Here is a 21,693-nt window from a genome sequence, read left to right as displayed (position 1 = left end):
TGTGTAAAGTACATATATACATTTTTATGTATACAATAGTTTAAAACATTTAGATACAATATTAATATATGTAAATGCAGTTACATCCATAAGATGAATAAAACTTACTGATGATCTTGACAAATGATGAAAAAAACTGCAGAACGATGGAGATGAAGATAAACATGATTTACTGAGAAGCTTCTGCAGGAGCTGTCTGGCACACAAGGACCATCGTGATGGGAGTTGTGACCGTTGTTTTTCGGAGCAAAGATGCTTTTGTACAACGCTATCACACCATCAATATGGTTTCTGAATTCAATGGCTCTGACCATGTTGTCATCGATTTCTTGGGCCCTTTGTTGCAAAGCCCGTGCCATGTTGCAGAGCTCTAGCAGATTGTCCAAGGTAAGGCTCTGAAGCCTGGCCTGTTCGTTCCTTCCTTGAAAAGGTACCTCTTAGATGGCTTCATCTTCCAAAAAAGGCCAGTCCCATCCATGTTTAACACCTGCTCCGGGAGATGGCCACCCTCTACAATTAATTTGGGAAATTAGTCCTCGACGTAACGAACAGCTGCGTCATTGTCTGCCGAGTAGGAATCCTCATACAACGTAATGCTGAAAAGGCAAAACTTGTTTTTGAATTTCTCGAACCAGCCCTTTATGGGAAGATAACCACAATTTTCTTGTGCGGTGGAATCAATCGAGGCACTGGTACTAGGCTGTGGTTCATCTTCATCATGTCGTCATCACCACCACCTTAGTTCAACTTTCCTTCAAGAATGAGGATATCATACAGCGCTTTGGCTTTTGCCCGAATCACGTTTGCATCGAGAGACACCTTCTTTTCGCGACAGTCCAATATCCACACTGTTTGTGCATTTGGTGCAACTGGTTTTCCATTTTTGCAATCCTCTTTTTGCGAGGATTCACAACTCACTTAGGCTAGGTTCATACCGCAGGTATTAATGCACAATTCTGATTTTTTCTTTGTCATGTTTTTTTGGCGTGCCCGTTCAGACTGTCTCTGTCCATTGAGCCCATTCAAGTGTCGTGCATGCGCACTAATTCGCAGTCTGATATGCGCTGTCCAAACTGACCCACATGCGCAGGAGCAACAAAACCAATGCTGGCTCAACGTCATTCTATGGTGATCATATTTTGATTTCAAAGAAGAGAACACATAACAGACATAAATAATCCCCGTTTTGTCTTATATTCAAAATTTATATGGATTGTCTCTCGCTCTTGGCTGACTTAATTGGTGCACGAATTCCGATTTGGGGGACTTAACTGTTCAGACTGCAGCCACTGGCCATATCAGATTTTAACCACATACGAAAGTGACTTAGCTCGGATTTGAAATTCTCCACCTATCCTGTTCAGACCCTCAAGTTAATGCCTCACTCGAGTCGGAAAAAAACAAAAAAAATTGGTTTTGTGCACTAAGACCTGCGGTAAGAACTTAGCCTTAGTGTCCTTGAAAAACGATATTGTTGTCATCTTGCGGATTTTCGCTTCATCTTTTTTCTGTCGAGAACGGTTGATTCATTTAGTCCGTAAATGATGTGCAACAGACACATAGCTTTGGCCAACTTTAAGCATGTCCAATAGTTAAACTTGCTCGTACACTACCATAATTTTTCCTTTCTTCTTGGGTTCGCTAGAGCAGTGTTTTTCCAACCTTTTCTGAGTCATGGCACGTTTTTACATTGGAAAAAATCTCACTCCCACCACAAACCAAAAATGTTCCAAAATTACTTTCTGTACAGTATATGTATTTATAAAATATTTTTCAATATTTATACTTACTCAGTGTGAAACTTGAGCCTCTTTAGATGAACCCAAAGCTAATATCCTGGCAGGAATCTTCATCAACACCTCTCAGTCTCTGTTTTTATTTTTCATAGCAGTTAGGCTTGAAAACTTCAGAATTATCAGACAGGGGGACTTTATCAATGTCTTTAACCGCATCAGGGCCGAGCAGCTAGCTGACAATAGCTTTGCTGGCAGGTAGTATTAAGGTCTTTGCCACAGTGTGGGACTTTGGATTTAGCTACAAGTTCAGCAACAAGGTAACTGTCTTTGGGGGCTTTCTCATTTACCTTTGTAGCTTTTCTCAAAAAAGTAGCGACGGGTGTTTCGTTTCGGATGACGATTCGGATAGCTGCTCGTGTCGCGTTCAAGAACTGCTTAGATTTCTAGTTGTCGGCCACTTTGCTGCCCTTGACAATGTGTTGGAATAAAACACGGGGAGGATTGACTGTCGTCACATATGGAAAGGACACTTTCGTGAATATTGACTCTGACGAGTCTAATCAAATGATGTACAGTAGACGTGCTCGGGTCCACGTTGTCGTGGACAGCAAGGTAGCTGATGGCTAAAAATCCGAGCAGTTATTGAATGCGACAAGAGCAATACCTCGCTCAACTGCACACGACCGCAACTTTTTACCTCCTCCTTCCTTCCTACTGCAACTCCGCCCGATGACGTAAAAAAAAAAAAATAAATAAAATCGATGTTGGCTAATTTCTCACGGCACACCTGATGATCTCTCATGACACACTAGTGTGCGGCGGCACACCGTTAGAAAAACACTGCGCGAGAGCATTTAGCAGGTGGAGGACATTTAGGAGCCATTTTCAACGACCTCACAAGCACAAAAAGGCGAGAGAAAGTGGTTCTTGGTATAGGAGAGCAGCTGGGTGAAATGTCTCAGCCAATCAGCTTTTGAGATTCCCGAGTGATTCTGGCTAGCGAATCAGAGAGGTGGATTTTGAGTTCGGCGGGCTCTCCTTGCCTTATCCTAGCGAACGGCCAGTTTTTATGCCATATTTTCTCCATTTTTAAATTTGTTATGAATATGTACATATAAATTTTTTACTGAAAAAAATCCGCGATGGACTAAGGGTGTCAAGTTTGAAACGCGAAGTAGCGAGGTTTGACAAGTATATTAAACATGGTGACTAGTTCCATCCATCTTCAATCACTTTCAAAGCTTAAATTAGAGCCTTATTCAGATGTCCAGAAGTTCTTTAACTGTGTGTGAACAGAATGTCGATTCATTTTACTCTGACATTATAATTTCCCTTCTAGCGACCTAGTCACAACTCCGGATTATTTGCGGTAGGCATTGTTATCTAAATACCAGCGGTTATGTTAGGCTTCAAACACACAGGTTGATACGACTACAGCGCATGCTAAAATACTTGAAGTAATAACAATATAAACAATAACAAGAAGCATTGATTTTGGAAACCAATACATTATCAAGAGAATTGTTGAAAAATAATGTTGGTTGTAAAGATAGGCCACCTGAGCTGAGGAAGATTTTTTCAAGGAGCTCTCTATCAGCTGTGGTGTAAAACTGCACTGCTCCCTACTGAACTGCATAAATACTAAATCGTTTTCATGCGGAATTGCAATGTCACTGGTATGAAGACCATTGTTGTTTGCACGCAAACCTGCAAGGGTCGTTTTCTGTTGATTCGGTCAGAGGGTCACCGTGTAAATGGGCCTCTAGTTTCAGCACCCAGTAAACATACTTACAGTGCTGGCCAAAAGTATTAGCATCCCTGCAATTCTGTAAGATAATGCCCAATTTCTCCCGGAAAATGATTGCAATTACAAATGCTTTGGTAGTAATACTGTATCTTCATTTATTTTGCTTGCAATGATAAAACACAAAAGGGAATGAAAAAAAAATTAAAAGTCATTATCATTTTACACAAAACTCAAAAAATGGGCCGGGCAAAAGTATTGGCACCCTTTGTGGGGGGGGGGGGGGGGGGGGGGGGGGGGTCACACAACATGATTAACTATGTACATTAAAAAAAAAAGTAAGTGATGCTGCGAGCTAACCGCACAGGCATTGCGATCGACTGGTCGATCACGAGCGACTTAATAGGCAACTGTGGTCTAAAAGATGGCAATCTGGAGTTGCGATTCCATGTTAAATATATGATGTGGTCTGCTGCAACTGAATAACGTGACTGTCCGCTGATTCGGCAAATGAGGACCTGTGTGCACTTCCTCTGCCATCTCTTCACCCATCCGTTTGTTCTCTTTTTAAAAGGGTACGAATATTCGATAATGTAAACTTGCATACATCATGTAATATGCAATATAATGTATAAAACCTACCTCATTGATTTGAAAAGCCTTGCTTTAAGGTGTCCATTCAAATTTAGAAACCTGTCATCGGACATAGGATGATTTAAATTATTCAATGTATTTCTGCTTGTAAATCCAGGATTTCCACTTGATAAAGCAGTGAGTTATGCCAAACTGAGAAACCCTCTGCTCATCAATGACTTGAACATGCAGTACTACATACAGGACAGGTACATCTTCATTTCCAGTTTGAATGTTGGAATCATGCATTGCAAAATGTGATCATTAAGAAAGCAAATTAAAAAAAAAATTTTATCCTAATGTTTCCGTCATTTTCTGACAGGAGAGAAGTATATCGTATCTTGCAAGAAGAAGGAATAGATCTGCCACGCTATGCTGTGCTGAATCGTGACCCAGATAAACCAGATGGTCTGTAATAAGCTCTCATTTACACAGATTTTATTTAGGACAAAGAGTTGGCATAAAGGAAATACAGTGCTTATTTAAAAAAAAAAAAAAAAAAAAAGATTACATCAACGACAGATGGAAAGGACTGTCATATATTTTGGGGTTTAGGAAACCGCTTTAATTAAACAGCTGAACTGTATCATAAAATAAAAAAATGAAATAATTGCTTGCTAACAGATATTTGCTGTAATCTGTCTCAGAATGTAACCTAGTTGAAGGTGAGGACCATGTGGAGGTGAATGGAGAAATATTCCAGAAACCTTTCGTTGAAAAGCCTGTCTGTGCTGAGGACCACAATGTCTATATCTACTATCCCACTTCTGCTGGTGGTGGCAGCCAACGTCTCTTCAGAAAGGTCTAGTCTTCTAACTTGACAACTTTCAAATAAAATTCTATGATTGTCCTTTTTTTGAAATAGCAGGAAAAAACTGGAACAAATTATAAATGGAGATCTTCACACCATCTAGCATGAAACAGTTTACTGATGAACAGACTTGGTTTACCGTAATCAAAAGATATTTTCAATTATTATCACTATTATTTTTTTTGTGGGGGGGGTGAATTTTCAGATGTACTAAACCTTCAGCCGTGCTGCATCTTTTAAGTTACCAATTCACCCTCTCAAGTCCCCCCCCCCCACACACACACACACACTCTTACTCTTCCAAAGTTAATCTTTCAGTGCGTTTGGACTCTGTCCTTTTGATCCAATTTCATCCAGGACTGCTATCATCCAGAAATACCAGCTCTGGTGTTATATTTGGAAATATTTTACAAGACTCGATCTACACTTTGAACAACCCCCCCCCCCCCCCCTTTTTTTTTTTTTTTTTTTCATTTGAGTAATGCAGTAATTCCCCACAGCTGTGGCCATACTGCTCTGTGTCTACAAAAACAAAGTGAAAACTTACCATGAAACTTCTGTGATCATGAATAATTACCTTGTTTAGCATTAACTCTGATTTCATAATGAGCTTGTTTAACATAAACTGTATGATGTCTCTAGATTGGAAGCAGAAGCAGTGTGTACTCACCAGAGAGCAATGTGAGAAAGACTGGTTCTTACATCTATGAAGAGTTTATGCCAACAGACGGCACAGATGTGAAGGTAATTTTCTTTTTAAAGAGAAATGCAGTTGAACGCCCTATATAAAAAGTCAGTGACATGGTCTAGGGCACCTGAAGCATGCCCATCGCTCATAAGGTTTTAAGTAGTTGTTGTGTAGAAAAGTCATTGACTAACTAAAACCAGTGTTGTTGTTTTTTTGCAGCTCTATTATTTTCGCTTTAGTCTTTGTCTTTTGGACGATAATACTTTTTAGTCATATTTTAGTCTTCTCAAAATGGGTTTGTCCTCATCTAGTTTTTGCTCCTGAAAACTACAGACTTAATTTTGTCTAGTTTTAGTCGACATTGACTAAAAATGTTTTTGTCTGTGAATTTTTTTTTTTTTTAATTACTACATAAATAAAGAAATAAAGGTTTCCAACTATTACCAATGAACATTGACAGACTAGCACATATTGAAGCATCTACAAGAACAACCCCAACTTGGTGAAAATACACACTCAGCAGGAAAACAGGACATTATTTAACTAATTAATTATTATTTAATTTTTTTATACCCACCTAGACACCACAAACTGTATGTTAAAAAAACAAAAACAAAAAAACAACGATTCCACACAGGGCCGCAGTGGGTGCTAGTTTTCATTCCAACAAAACAAGACTACAATTTTTCACCAATGTGGTGGTGTCTTACAAGTGTAATCCATTGATTGCAGTCTGTTGCTGCTTGTTTCAAAAGAAACTTCTTTGGTTAAACTGTCTGTGCTGGATTGGTAGGTATAAAAACCAGGACCCATAGCAGCCCTTGAAGACCGGTTTGGACACCCCTGTTTAACGAGAACGCGCGCCCTTAGCATTACCCTAGTGCTAACACAAATGCTATGCTAATGCTACGTGTTACATTTAGTGTGTGATCATCACTCAGCACAGACCTTTAACTTATTCGCTCCCAGCCATTTTCACCGGAGCAAGGCCCTTTGCTCCCGGCCGTTTTACTGGATTTTGACTGATTTTGCAAGGCCCATAGAAAATTCTGTTCTATTGCTATATAAACATGGAACCCACCAAAAGAAAGAATAGACTCTTTTCTTTCAGCAGGAAAAAAAAGTAAGTTCATATCTTTTTCCATTCTTTAGAAATAATGCATTAGAAAATAGCTTAGTTTGAGCAATTTTCCAATTTCTGATGAAAAAAACAGAGAAATTGAGCTTTTTGTGAAAGCATGCATTTCAAACATAGCTTATACTTTAACACAGCTATTTTTTGCTTTAGTTACATCCCAAACATCTGAATAATCTTTTCCTTTTACAAAATAACATAAACAACAAGACAAATAAGGCTTTTGATTGCAAAATAACAATTTATTTACACATAACTAACTGAGAGATGACGCTGTTGTCGCCGCAACAGCCGGGTAAACTTTTCCCTCATTGCCGCCTGTCTCATAAAGATGGATTTTTTTGAGTCTCTGCTGGGTCTGCTTGGCGAGCAGCACAGACTCAACGGTATCTTCCGCTGCACTGGTGGTCCCGGTTGTTCTGCTCTGTCGTCCAGCGCCTGGCATCTCGGGCGTCCTCTCAGTTGTTCTGCTCGGTCGTCCGCCGCCTGGCATCCTTCCGCCAGCGCTCCGACCGTGCGGCCCGGCCGTTCGTTGCCGTTGAATCGGGTTGCGGGGCTTACCCAAATGCGCTACTGCCCTCCAGTGGCCCGTTTTATTGCTTTAAAATGGATTTTCAGCTTTGTGCTTTGGAGTTCAGTTGAATCAGAACCCAGAAATGTCTCTTATGAAAAAAAGACGTATAAATACGTCTTTGGGACACTGAAACAATTGAAAAAGAATGTATTTATACGTTTTTGGGAGCAAATGAGTTAAAGACTAAAGCAGCATTGTATATTCTCTCTGGCCAAGATAACAAATTCATCATTTGTGCACGCCGGAATGACTGGAGACGACACTGGTGAATTGGGGGGCGGAGGGGGGCATGTCACGAGTGACACAACCAGACACTGCATTTTATTTTATTTTCGATGCAGGCTAACTACACATAAAATGTCACACATTGTGAACATATGATGGAAACGATTGCCCATTTTTGTCTCATTCTCGTCTTACCAGGCGAAATTTGCATTGGGCTATGTTTTACTCTCCCAAAACACGTTTCTAGCCCATTATCGTCTCATCATCGTCATGAAAAAGTGTTCGTTGAGGAAATCTTTTCGTTATCATCGTCGTTGACGAAAACAACACTGACTTAAACTAGTGTGCTAGCTTCTGCTAGCTGTTTGTTGTCAACACTGACTTGAGCCCGTTTCACACACATATCCCGGTAAATTCCCATGTAAGGTGACGCGGGATTTACTCGCGCGTCGCTTTCACCTATGGAGAGATATCTTGCGAATGACGCGAGTGGGGCACTTTCACAGACTTGTCCCGTGTTGCCAACTCACACTCTTTGTGCTGGGAGGTCATTTTTTTTGGTCGGCACCTCCTGTCACATTCTGTTGGTCAGATCGTGTTTTGTTACAGAGCCGGTTGTGGCAGTGTTCCCGACTTAACTGCAGCCAGTTCAAGCTCATCAAGACTGTATTTAAGCCCAGGCGATCCAAGACAAGAGTGCCGAGATATTAACTTGCTGGGCGCCATTTGACACCTTGTACTCTCGAATTTCGTGCATTTACTAGCTTGTTCGTCTGCCGCCCTTGTTTTAAAATTCCCGACGTTGTGCTGGCTGGTATTTGAGAGTTTTGTTTTGTTTTTGTCTTATCAGCTCTCTGCCTACCGCTTAGGTAAGTATTATTGGACCCGTTGTGTTATCCCCCCTTTTCCGCGGTCGCGTGTGTTTTTGTGTGTATTTAATAAACCTTTGAACACATCCCTCTGTTGTTTTCTGTTTTGAGGTACAACCTTGTTTCCGCAGTTGCGGGCCCTAACATAAGCGACAAAATAAACAAAATAAATAAAAATCGTTTTCAGTTTAATTTAGCCATTTCCAGTTTGCCATGTTGATAATTGTGATGTTTATTTACCGCTTTTCGTCTCACTGCAAAGATAGAGGAAATGACAATGGGCACGCCATGATATTTACGTCATTAGCCATTGTGCCGTGACCCAGAAATCAAACTTCCACACACGCCTTGTCCCGGGAAAGTCCCGGACATAATAATAAGACGTGGCCTGTTAAATATCGGCGTAATCTCCGTTTCAGTCAACCTGGAAAATTGCATTAATACACAAGGGCTACCCGTTCGAATCTTGGGATTTTAACGGCGTTCAGATATATGTGAAAGGGGCTTTGTATTCGCAGATATTTCTATGAATAGGGCTGCTACTGTAGCCAATATAACGAACGGCTGCAATTTTGAAAGGGTTGCATCCTATTCAATTGCATTTATTTATGCTGTATTTGGAGGTGCACCTCCTTAATATTTACTCAAATTTTATACAGATTGCGGTAAATGTATTTTTATAATAATTTACAATATAGGACACTGAATTGAAAATAGTCACTTTAATGGCAAAGTACATTGTCTTTATTGCAAGTCCAGAGCTGCATTTCCATTTCGCATTGTAATTCGAAAATTCAAACTTGTCAATGACAGAGTAGTTTTGACAAAATGCTGAATTTTGAGGAAAAAATAAAACTAAAATATTTCTAGAAACATCACTGGCAGCAGCTTTTTTTATGGTTTTGGTGTAAAGACCACAGTTGAGATTTTAACTTGACTTCTGAGGTTAAACACTACTTATCCAATTTTTGTTTCCATTTCAACCCGTGTCAGTTATCTATTGCACTAGATTTGCGCAAACATTGCAGCGTAAAACAAGGGTGTCTTAAAGCAACACTTTGTAACTTTTCAGTTTGATCGATGTTAGCGATGCCACTGAAAAAAAGTCTTAGTGTTTTACCTTGGGGAAGACTGCTTTTCCCATGAGGACCAGCGCACACCCGAACAGTGTCGCAAAATCACCAATGAATCAAACCAATGAATCGGACACCCGCAGATGGGTTAAACAACATTTCTGGGGGGGTGTCACGCCAGTGAGTGAAAGCCGGGCAAATGCTTATTCTGTATATCCTGGTAGCCTCTCTTTTTTTTCACCTCAGACAAAATGTTTTGTCTCTTGTTGCTCTACCATTTTTGCAGCATTCGCATCGAATTCTGTCTTTACAATGAATGGGGAAAGGGTGAAGTGACATATGCCGTAAAGCAGTCAGCACATTTTAGGTTTTTTTTTGTGTGTGGCAGGGTTCCTGCCACCTTCCTCAAAGTTAATTAGTGCTGGTGAAAGCGATACAGACAATCAATTAGTTGTCAGTTGACATATTATCACAAATAGGGATGGGAATCGAAATCCGATTCCAATTCAGAACCGGTTCCTTCTGTTTCGAGGCCTCGACATCACAATGAAAAAGCCTGAACGATCCCTTTAACGATTCCTAAAGACGCATATTGCGTTGTGACGTGTCTTGTTGTCCAGACACATCAAACTAGCATGGCGCCAAGAACCACCCGCTCCAAAGTTTGGCTACACTTCACCAAGAAAGAGGGTGAAAATGAAAGGTTACGATGGTTTAGCACGAGCATTGCAGCCGTAAACATAACAATGACAGCACGTAGGTTCAAACGCTCGAAAGTGTGTCTTTACTTCACGAGGAAAAATTACAACAAAACGACTTGCAGTCTTGCAAGGTGGAGATAACTGCATCGGGAGGGAAGGTGAAGATAACTGCATCGGGAGGGAATAAGACTGCACTGTCCTCACAGAGACGCTAAGGCTTAGTCCTGGCTATATAGCTAGCTAAACTCCCAAATGAGGATACAGAAGACGTTGGTATAATTTGCTGACTTTATTCAACCATCACTTGAAGAGTGAAACTAAAAATAGAAATGAAACAAATCAATTTCGTCCCCAATAACAAACAGGTTTGCATCAACGTAAATCAGCGATGATTAGCTGCTAACACAACTAAACGGTTAGCATGCGTTCGCTAGCATTAGCACGTCGTTCAATCTACTACACAACTGGATTTAAGTGTCCGATCGCGAGTGGAAGCACACAACAACAACACAGAAGACGATACATACAGGCGTTGCCTCTGTAGATATTTTACAAACATTAAAAAAAGAACGTAGGCTCGTAGCAGTGTTTCCCTTCTCTCACTAACTCGCTCACTCGCTTGGATGCGGCATTTCTTCTTCGCGTGTAAGCGCGCTCTTCTTCACGTGAACGCGTTCTTCTTCGTGTGAGGAAGCGCAAGGGCGCCCCCACTTGAGCGTGAAAGCGCCATAAAAACTAATGCATTTCAATATACTGGTAAATAATACACTTTAACGCGGGTCCCCAAACTACGGCCCGCGGGCCGGAAACGGCCCACCCCCACATTTGGTCCGGCCCCTGAACAATACCAGAGAGCATTTTGATTTTTATTTTTTTTTTCTTAATAGTGTTATTTATTTTCTGGCCTTTTTCTGTGAAGAACTCAGAGAGGGTTATTTGGTTATTATCTGTTTGATTAATAGTGGTATTACTATTTATTATTATTATTATATTATATTATTATTTTTATTTTATTTACTTTTGCTCTGTAAAGAATCCAGAAAGGGTTATTTGATTGCGGCTTTCTGAAAAGCAATATTTTTTTACATTTCGGCACTCCTGCAATCGTCACACTTTTTCTGTGTTCTGTTCAAACTGACCCCGGCCCCTCATCAGTTAAAAGTTATGTGGGCCTCACAGGAAAAAGTTTGGGGACCCCTGCTTTAACACATATTGCCAACGGCAGAACAACGACCTATATGCCAATATTCATTCATTCATTCATTCATTTTCATATTTTTTATTTCTATTAGAAAAATGTTTCAGTAAAATGTTACACATTCTTGTGCATTTGCCACTTATTGCCACAGTTAATATTGAGGCTTTGGGCCTCTTTTGACCTCGTTGTGAGTTTGTAAGGTTGTGACTTCTGATTAAACTCGATGCCAATCAAAACGTTTGTTCTTCTTTTTCCCCAAATTAGAATCGATAAAGAATCGAATCGTTAAGCAATATCGATAATGGAATCGGAATCGTAAAAATCCTGTCAATTCCCATCCCTAATCACAAATGTTATGAAAATATTTTATAAATGTTAAAAAATTACCAAGTGTTACTTTAAATATTGTGTGCAATAAAAAAAACTGTTAACCCAAAAACAAATTACCGGCATATATTTTTCAGTATTTTTCTTGTCCCATACGGTAAAAAATATCAAAAATTTCTTTGAAATGTTGTGATATAATTTTGAGGCTATATCGCCAACTCCTAGTATTACATAATTTCTATTTTTTTGTTTTTTTTTCACTTTGCTAATTTTGAAGCAAGTAAAGTTTGTGAACCCTGACGTCACAGTATTTTCCATCATAAGCATTTATTAAATATTGAAAGGGAACCCCAGAATTATAGACTTGTAGGCTCTAATAAGCCACAATTGTTCTCTTTACTAAAATATGTTATCAGAAACACATATTATTGCCATTGCTTTAAAAATCAATAATAGTTGGTACATCTTGACCTACGGAAGGCGACATGTTTTACGAGCGCAATGCACGCTGTGGGTGATCACGCAGTTGGGCTGGACTGGGAGAATAGCTGTGCTAGCTAGCAACTGAAGCTAGTGTGATGACTGGCATGGTTTGTCGTAATTTGCTGCTGGTCAGATTGTTTGTAACAGAGCTGTGGGATGAGTTCCCAACGTAGTACCTGCATCCAATTCCAGCTCATCAGCAGTGTCTTTAAACCGATCCTAGGCGGCTTGCCGAGATATTTGACAGTTTGTGTATCCTTTCGTTACGTCATTGCCTGTTTTTTTCGTTTGTGTGCCTCTCACTGCAGTTTCCCTTGTTTTTTTTTTTTTTTTATATATTCGTCACGTACCCTTTGAGTGTCACCCTTTTCGAGCTCGCGTGTTTTTTGTGTGTTCATTAAAACCTTTTTCGCAATCCCGATGGTATTGTTGACTGCTTACTGTCTGAAGTGAGCCGGGTTTTTCTAATTCCGTAGTCAAGCCAGCCGCACTCTCTTTTCACTGTCGTGTCCCTTTCAGATTTTACCGAACAGACGCATGTGGGTTGCGATTGCTTTATAAAGAAAATCATGACTCTAACGTCACGCGGAAGTACTAGTATAGTTCTGTGGTACACGCGCTCGTCTGTCACATGGGATTTGAATCCCGCTGGAGACCTTCATTTAATTGCTTTTGCTGCTCGTTTTGTGAAATATCGGCAGTGCTGTCCTGCTAATCACTTTTATTGCTCAGGTTCAGATTGGAAGGGCAGTACCGACGACATGTGTATATAACAAGTGACACGGTGGAAGTACGGCAAGGCTGCCCAGAGTGCATTGTGTCGTCAACAACAAAGGCGACCTACTAGTTAAAAAATGAAAACATTAAGAGGGGTTTGAATATCAAAATATTATTACTCATGTTTACATTTGTCTTTTAAGAACTCCAAGTCTTCCTGTCCGTGGTACCCTTTAAAGTCAAATGATGATGTCATCTTCAGGTATATACTGTGGGGCCTGACTATGCTCACGCCGAAGCTAGAAAATCTCCTGCTTTGGACGGAAAGGTAGAACGGGACAGTGAGGGCAAGGAGGTTCGTTACCCTGTTATGCTTTCAGCTATGGAGAAATTGGTCGCCCGTAAAGTCTGTTTAGCATTCAAGGTAAGCAAAGGCTTTGATGTTGTTTCACACGGACTGTACCTTCAGTCTTTAACAATGCCTGTGCGCTTTTATTTGCTTACCCCTTTTTACTACAGCAAACGGTTTGTGGCTTTGACCTTCTTCGAGCCAATGGGCACTCCTATGTGTGTGATGTCAACGGTTTTAGTTTCGTGAAGAACTCTATGAAATACTACGATGACTGCGCTAAGATCCTAGGGTAAAAAATTTTGTAATTTTATCGAACTAATTGATTTTAAAGACATTTGAGAGGTGGCAATTTTTGACAGCTTTTCTCGGATTGAAATTTGGCAAATCTATTGACAACTTTCACACCACTTTTAAGGGTCTTTAAAGTCCATATTTGGTAATTATTTATGTCCTTTATGATTTTCTTTTAGGAATATTGTGATGCGTGAGCTAGCACCTCAGTTTCAAATTCCATGGTCTATACCTACTGAAGCAGAAGACATTCCAATTGTGCCCACTACTTCAGGGACTATGTAAGTAGTAGGGTAATAATACACAGTACATTCCAGATGCGTTTAATTAAATTCCTAAATGTAAAGCCATTGAATGTTACTTTTTACCTTGATGAAAGTCATATGAGCTAAATAGTCAGTTCAGGACTGAATGACTAACCTCATAAATTATTTACTTTTAACAACAAAATTTGTAGTATACAACTGTCTAAGATGTTATCAAAAGATATTTCAACTTCAATGGGACTGGTTAATATTAACTCATTGGCTGCCTTGATGGCTTAATTGTCAGTCGATTGGAAGTGTATTTCACCTTCAATGGTACTTAAACAGGATCATTTTCTGCCAGACCTTCATGTTCAATTGCAGCTTTTGAGTTAATAAGACACCACTGTTATCAATCAATCTATCAAATGTATTTATACAGCCCTTTACAAAACCCGAAAGGTCCTCAACATGCTTTGCAACAAAGACAAACATGGCTCATGATAAATAAAAGGCAGGAAAGTACAGGGTGTTCCAAAATGGTTGACTTGATGAATCTTAATGAAACTAAATACACTTTATGTTGAAGGTCAGTTTTATTGGTTAAATTTACAAAGAAAAGTACAAATATTTGTTGGTTCTTTGACTGATTTTTTTAAATGTTCAATATGAGCGCCGGCTGTGACTGCACACGTCGAGTCGGTATTTAAGCTCGTGCCAAACTCGCTGAAATTTCTTAAAATTTTTGGTGCCAAGTCCTAATTTGTTTTTTCGTTGGTGTCTTCTTTGCAAAATTTGTGAAGAAGGCACGCTGCACTGTCTTCTGTGACACGTAAAATGCCTTTTCTTTTGAAGTGAACGGCATTTCTTAACCTGAAAAGATAGAAATGCCAAATGTTACACACAAAAACGTTTCTACACACGCTGTGAAGATTTGAGGTCATTCCAATGAAAATTGTCAAATTTATTGGCCTATGAAATGGGGTTAAACATTTTGGAACACCCTGTATTATACAATGACATTAAGAAATAAAAAACGAATGAAACAAAAACGGCGCCTCGTGATAAATGTCAGACAGCAAATAAAACAATGAAACAGACAAAATCTGAAAACATTAAAAACCCTTAAATAAAACCAGACTACCCTAATCTGGGGAAAATGCGAGTCTAAAAAGGTGTGTTTTTAACCGAGTCTTAAAAAGGCCTAGATTTGTAGTGGTGCGAATTTCAGGGGGAAGGCTTTTCCACAACCTGGGGGCAGCAAACGCAAAAGATCGGTCCCCCCACTGTTTACGTTTCGACCTCGGAAGAAGCTGGCCGGTAGAACGAGTCCTGCGAGAGTTACGGAGGGCGTTTAAATTTACGATTAATAAAAAGGAGCCTGGCCATGAATGATAATAATAATGAAAAACAACAGTAAAAGTTTGAAATCAATTCTAAAATGGACTGGAAGCCAGTGGAGCGATAATAGCATGGGGGTAATATGTTCACGTCTAGGTGTACCTGTTAAAAATTGAGCAGCAGCATTTTGAACAAGTTTCTGAGGAGAAATTGAGGACTTGGGAAGCCCAACATAAAGTGCATCGCAGTGGTCCAGCCTTGAGCTTGTAAAAGCGTAAATTGCTTTTTCAAGGTCGTGGCGACTAAGAAAAGGCTTCACTTTGGCCAAGAGACGGAGCTGGAAAAAACTTGCTCTTACAACAGGACTAATGTTTTTCAGAGTTGAGCCTGCTATCGAATATTACTCTGAGATTTTTAACATGTGTTAATTTCATATGACATTACTAATCTAATACTGAACATAAAATCTGAAACTCAAGGATGGAATTACGCTGTGTGATTGCTGTAATCCGCCATGGAGACAGAACACCAAAGCAGAAGATGAAGATGGAAGTTCGCAACCCCATGTAAATTGTTTTTTTTCCCCAGATTTAACTGCTTTTTATGTCAATTTGATAAACTCTGTATTATCTTTAGGTTTTTTGACTTATTTGAAAAATATGGAGGGTACAAAACAGGGAAATTAAAACTAAAGAAGCCGAAGCAACTGCAGGTAACAATTCATATATTTGTACGTTTTGTTGGATCACACCAACTTGGCACATAATTTGTCGATCGTTATCTAACTCGTGTGTGTTAAATGAATTGCAACAGGAGGTGCTGGACATCACACGGCAGTTGTTAGCAGATCTGGGTCAGCATAATGACTGTGAGATAGAAGAGAAAAAGTCCAAACTTGAACAGCTGAAAACTGTGCTAGAAATGTAAGTAAAGGTTTTACTTGGTCAGTGGTCATGTTCATCTTTGATTCAATTGCTTCAGAATGATCATTTTCAAATGTAAAGTAAAGCAGCAGGGAAGTGTAAACACAGTTCAGAGTTGAAGGTTTTGTGGAAGCACCAGTCATTGATTTCAAATGCTGTATCGGGTCATGTAAGCACAGCATTGCTGAGTTGCATGAATTTGTGCATTACCGTTGAGTTAGTGCATGGTTTCGCAGCGAAAAAAAAAAAGTAGCATTACATTGCAACAATATCATTTCAACAGAGGTGTGACTTTTTTTTATTCCATTTCTGTCGCAGGAATGACATTATTGGTAGCACTTGTTACTACCAAATTAATTGCCCTTGAAGCATGCTTTCGTTTTGTACCAAAAATGATTCAAAGCTTTGGCGCTTTACTGCGTGAAAGAACAGCCACATCTGATGTTAGACTCAAATCAAAGCAGCTGTTTTATAATTCGACTGAAGCACCAAATGTTTCAAATGCGAGAAAGTGCAGTAAAACATTATTTAAAGATGCATGCTAGTGAAGTAGCTTGTCTCTTTGTATAGCAAAAGTGGAAAAAAGAGTGCAAATGTATAGGCTTTGACACACATGCATATACGTCCATCCATCTTCATTCGCTAATTCGATGGTAAATGAAAATATACAACATTGATCCCTCGCAGAAATCAAAATTCCACAAAGTAGAGGCGAAGCTTATTTACATTTTTTTTAATGGTGTGTTCAATGTATTTATTCAGATTTAACTGCATTGGAAAGATGCATGTAAGCAGGGGTCAAAAATATAAACGGCCGGGTGGACCGGTGATACTTTTAAAACCGTGATATGAGATATATATAACGGAAATCAATGATTTGTACATGTATACATGCATTATAATAGGTTAACATTTTAAGATAAAATACTGTATTTAATTATTTTTTAAGTGGAAAAAAAGCTGCGATGGACTGAGGGCAAGAAGTTTGAAGCGCGGCGTAGCGAAGGATCACTGTATGTGAAGAATTTGATTGTAATATTTTGTTTCATGCTATGTTTTTTGAGACGGTCAAACAGCTTCAGAGCTTTGCTATTCTTTTTCCCATCACTACTCTGTGGTACTCATTTTCAGAGTTCTTCATTTGTCGTATTTTTCTACAAATAAAGGTATGGACACTTTTCGGGGATCAACAGAAAAGTGCAGCTGACCTACTTGCCGTATGGGCAGCCCAAAACATCCAGTGAAGAAGAAGGCATGTACCGAACAACTAATAAGCACGTGCATGAGAAACTTGAACTGAAAGCCATATTTAGAAAAAAACATTATCTTTTTTGCTTTTGGGCAGACGCACGAAAGGAAGGTCCATCTCTGCTGCTTGTGCTGAAATGGGGAGGAGAGCTTACACCTGCTGGCCGGGTGCAAGCTGAGGAGCTTGGAAGGGCCTTTCGTTGTATGTACCCTGGTGGACAAGGTGAGACACAAGATTATTTGTAAACTGGCGATGGAAATTTGTTTATAAAGACTGACTACAAACTATTATTTATTTCTAATTTTAAGTAATTCTTAGTAAGCCTGTCGCGATATGCAATAAGTCAATCGCACGGTAAATAAAAATGAAGGCGGGAATTTTCCCGGCTGAGGTTTATCGCCGCATGTGGGCACGGATGCATATATTTGTGCGTGCAGGTGTTTACGTGTGCTGTGTGCAATTCGGCACACGTGCGTGTTGATTACATATGAGACTCCATTTCCTTTCACAGATGTTTATTGATCATCAACACACTATAGAATTAAAGTTCAGACATACAAAACAAGGAAACACATTTATATTAAACATTGTAAAACATTAGCATTGCTACATTGAGGCTATTGGGGAAAAAAGACAATGTACTAACCACTTTAGCCTGCTATAAAACATTGGAAATCTTCTCCAAAACGCAAACTTGCGGTTAAAAGGTGACACTTCAAACATTAAAACTCTCTGGTTTACACCATTTGCAAAATTTGCGAAAAAATGTATTACACCACATTCATGACAAAAATAGAAGTGCACTTTATTTATTTTTTAACTGAGTATAAAGCTTATGGTCAAAATAAAAATACGTCATGTTTAACATGTAATTAAAGATTCCTGGAGTTAATCTCACATACTACAGATTGCTGCAATAAATAATTTGGCTTCAAATTGCTGACATGCACATTTTGCAGGACAAGATGACAGTCATTTTAGATCAAACATAACTTTTGATTGGCTGTAATTGGCAGAGAACTAAAATGTAGTGGGGTTCACCAATTTCATATTCTGCAATTAGCTTTCAAATGATTCGTTATGCATGTTTTTTTGTTATTTAAATACTTTAATATACTGTAGTTTGTGTTTTAAGAAAACAATTCATTGCATTTAAATGAGTGATTTATTTTTTTTTTTATCAATAATAGGCATATTGGCAATAATTTATGATTATATATACATATATATATACACATACGTACATACATTATATTAGAGCTGAAACGAATACTCGAGTAACTCGAGTTTAAAAACTGACCCGAGTAATTTTATTCACCTCGAGGAATCGTTTGATTTTGCCAGCTCTAAGCATCACGTTTTGCCCGGACTACTTTTTATGCGGGACGACACACTGACATCACGTGCGTAGAGGAAGAAGCAATTTAAAAAAAAAAAACACCGCAGCCGACAGCCGCTACAAAATACGCCGACGTTGCTAAAAACTACGCCCGCAGGATGCTGGTGTGGTAGCAGGTAGTGTCCGATGCGTCTCATAGATATCGCATGCATTTAGGACTAGATGCGAAATGACAAACTCGGCCGCGTCTGGGCAGCGTTAGTAAACAGCCACCATCTTTAAGCAGTAGACTTCTCATCGCTAATAAATATAATGTTACTGTCACTCGCTCACGTAACGTTAGCGCTTCGGAGGGCTAGGTTTCTATTGATTATGACCACTGTCTGACCACGTGGCTAACGTGTCTTACATACAGGCTTTATTTAATCTGTAAAAACGCAGCGCTGTAGCGTGATGAGGGTGTAAAATTGTAAAACAATAATAAAGCTAACTGTCAGTTTTAGCTCAGTAGTCATTGCTGAATAAAACACCAAGTAGCACTGGTCCCTAATGTGCTCCATTACAGCAGGTATCATACATTTATTTTGAACACTGCAAAAACTCAAAATCCTATCAGTTTAGACTAACTTAAAACTTAACTAGAACTTAAAAATAGCTTGACACAAATGGAAATTAAATTGAAACACGTGGGAAAACGCGTAGCTTTCAAGTGATGTGTGTTATCAAGCGTAATTACATTTCTAGGTAAGAAATGTTTTTTTTTTATTTTTTATAAGATCTAGTTTTTTGAGTGAAAGCAGTGATTTTTTTTGTAGTCACATCTTAGATGCAATTGTTGGCTGTTTTCGACAATGTACATCGAAAATAAAGACATTGATTGACATAAAATTGTTCAATATTGGATTAAATGTCTTTTTTTCTCAAGTATATAATTGCTCTTTACCTAAAAAAAATGTTTTATCCGATTACTCGATTAATCGATAGAACTCGATTACTAAAATATTCGATAGCTGCAGCCCTAAATTATATACAGTGGGGAGAACAAGTATTTTGATACACTGCCGATTTTGCTGGTTTTCCCACTTGCAAAGCATGTAGAGGTCTGTAATTTGTATCATAAGTTCTCTTCAACTGTGAGGGACGGAATCTAAAACACAAAACAGAAAATCACGTTGTATGATTTTTAAATAATAAATTTGCATTTAATTGCATGAAATAAGTATTTGATACTTCACAAAAATCGAACTTAATATTTGGTACAGAAACCTTTGTTTGCTATTACAGATACCAAACGTTTCCTGTAGTCCTTGACAAGATTTGCACACACTGCAGCAGGGATTTTGGCTCACTCCTCCATGCAGATCTTCTCCAGAGCCTTCAGGTTTCGGGGCTGCTGCCGGGCAACACGGGCTTTCAGCTCCCTCCATAGATTTTCTATCGGGTTCAGATCTGGTGACTGGCTAGGCCACTGCAGGACCTGCCACTCCAGGACCTTAAGATGCTTCTTACGGAGCCACTCTTTAGTTGCCTTGGCTGTGTGCTTTGGGTCGTTGTCATGCTGGAAGACCCAGCCACGACCCATCTTCAGGGCTCTCACTGAAGGAAGGAGGTTGTCAGCCAAGATCTGACGATACATAGCCCCATCCATCCTCCCCTCAATACGGTGCAGTCGTCCTGTACCCTTGGCAGAGAAGCAGCCCCAAAAAAATGATGTTTCCTCCTCCATGTTTCACGGTTGGGATGGTGTTCTTGGGGTTGTACTCATCCTTCTTTTTCCACCAAACACAACGAGCCGAGTTTAGACCAAAAAGTTCAATTTTGGTCTCATCCGACCACATGACCTTCTCCCATTGCTCCTCTGGATCATCCAGATGGTCAGTGGCAAACTTCAGACATGTCTGGACATGCACTGGCTTCAACAGCGGGACCTTGCGTTCGCTGTAAGATTTTAATCCATGACACCGTAATGTGTTTCCGATGGTTTTCTTCGAGACTGTGGTTCCAGCTCTCTTCAGGTCATTGACCAGGTCCTGCCATGTAGTTCTGGGCTGATCCCTTACCTTCCTCATGATCAGTGATGCCCCACGAGGTGAGATCTTGCCTGGAGCCCCAGAACGAGGCAGATTGACCGTCAACTTGAACTTCTTCCATTTTCTAATAATCGCTCCAACAGTTGTTACCTTCTCACCAAGCTGCTTGCTTATTTTCCTGTAGCCCATCCCAGCCTTGAGCAGGTCTATTATTTTATCCCTGATGTCCTTACACAGCTCTTTGGTCTTGGCCATTGTGGAGAGGTTGGAGTTTGTTTGTTTGAGCATGTGAACAGGTGTCTTTTATACAGGTAACAAGTTCAAACAGGTGCAGTTACTTCCGGTAATGAGTGGAGAACAGGAGGGGTTCTTAAAAAAGAACTAAGAGCCGAAATATCTACTAGTTGGTAATGTATCAAATACTTATTTCATGCAGTTAAATACCAATGTATTATTTAAAAATTATACAATGTCATTTTCTGGATTTTTGTATTAGATTCCGTCCCTCACAGTTGAAGAGAACTTATAATACAAATTACAGACCTCTACATGGCTTGCAAGTGGGAAAACCGGCAAAATCGGCAGTGTATCAAATACTTGTTCTCCCCACTGTATACTGTATACGATACAATATATCGCCTACTAAAATTTGTAATCGCGACAGGCCTAGTTCTTAGTAGTTTTAGCAAATTAATAATATATTTTAATGCACTGCATTCAGGATCTCGTTAAGGTCAAGAAAATTCTTTTCCCAAACAAAGAATACTATAATCAGGGGTGCACATAAGTGGTCCGCATGCGCGCATGCGTACTGGAGGTAGACAAATGCGCTGGGCCTCAACGGTTTCCATACGCTTTTGCGTACCGATGGCTGACCACTGTATTTGCGGCGGACACGGGAAAATCACTTCTCGAAATGTCAAAGAGGCAAGCCCCATGAGTAATTACTTCCGTGTTTCCCCACCCCCGTCAAAAGACAGACGGACGACAGAGGCGTCACCGGAGCTAC

General features: G+C 39.6%; 1 protein-coding gene across 9 annotated transcripts in view; it reads left to right on the top strand.

Moving 5' to 3' along the window:
- ppip5k1a (diphosphoinositol pentakisphosphate kinase 1a) overlaps positions 1-21,693 on the top strand; it is a 138,959-nt gene that overhangs the window by 15,687 nt on the left and 101,579 nt on the right. For all 9 annotated transcript variants that reach the window (XM_057837091.1, XM_057837084.1, XM_057837078.1 and 6 more), the window contains 12 exons: positions 4,232-4,322; positions 4,436-4,521; positions 4,761-4,915; positions 5,567-5,668; positions 13,177-13,338; positions 13,434-13,555; positions 13,737-13,838; positions 15,623-15,709; positions 15,780-15,855; positions 15,957-16,066; positions 17,233-17,318; positions 17,412-17,537. In XM_057837091.1, the coding sequence (XP_057693074.1) occupies positions 4,232-4,322; positions 4,436-4,521; positions 4,761-4,915; positions 5,567-5,668; positions 13,177-13,338; positions 13,434-13,555; positions 13,737-13,838; positions 15,623-15,709; positions 15,780-15,855; positions 15,957-16,066; positions 17,233-17,318; positions 17,412-17,537 (1,305 nt within the window). The remainder of the gene's footprint in view (positions 1-4,231; positions 4,323-4,435; positions 4,522-4,760; positions 4,916-5,566; positions 5,669-13,176; positions 13,339-13,433; positions 13,556-13,736; positions 13,839-15,622; positions 15,710-15,779; positions 15,856-15,956; positions 16,067-17,232; positions 17,319-17,411; positions 17,538-21,693) is intronic.

The sequence above is a fragment of the Corythoichthys intestinalis genome, chromosome 1, assembly GCF_030265065.1.
Source record: "Corythoichthys intestinalis isolate RoL2023-P3 chromosome 1, ASM3026506v1, whole genome shotgun sequence".
In the NCBI taxonomy this organism is placed as follows: Eukaryota; Metazoa; Chordata; class Actinopteri; order Syngnathiformes; family Syngnathidae; genus Corythoichthys; species Corythoichthys intestinalis.
This window is presented reverse-complemented; position numbering and strand designations above follow the sequence as displayed.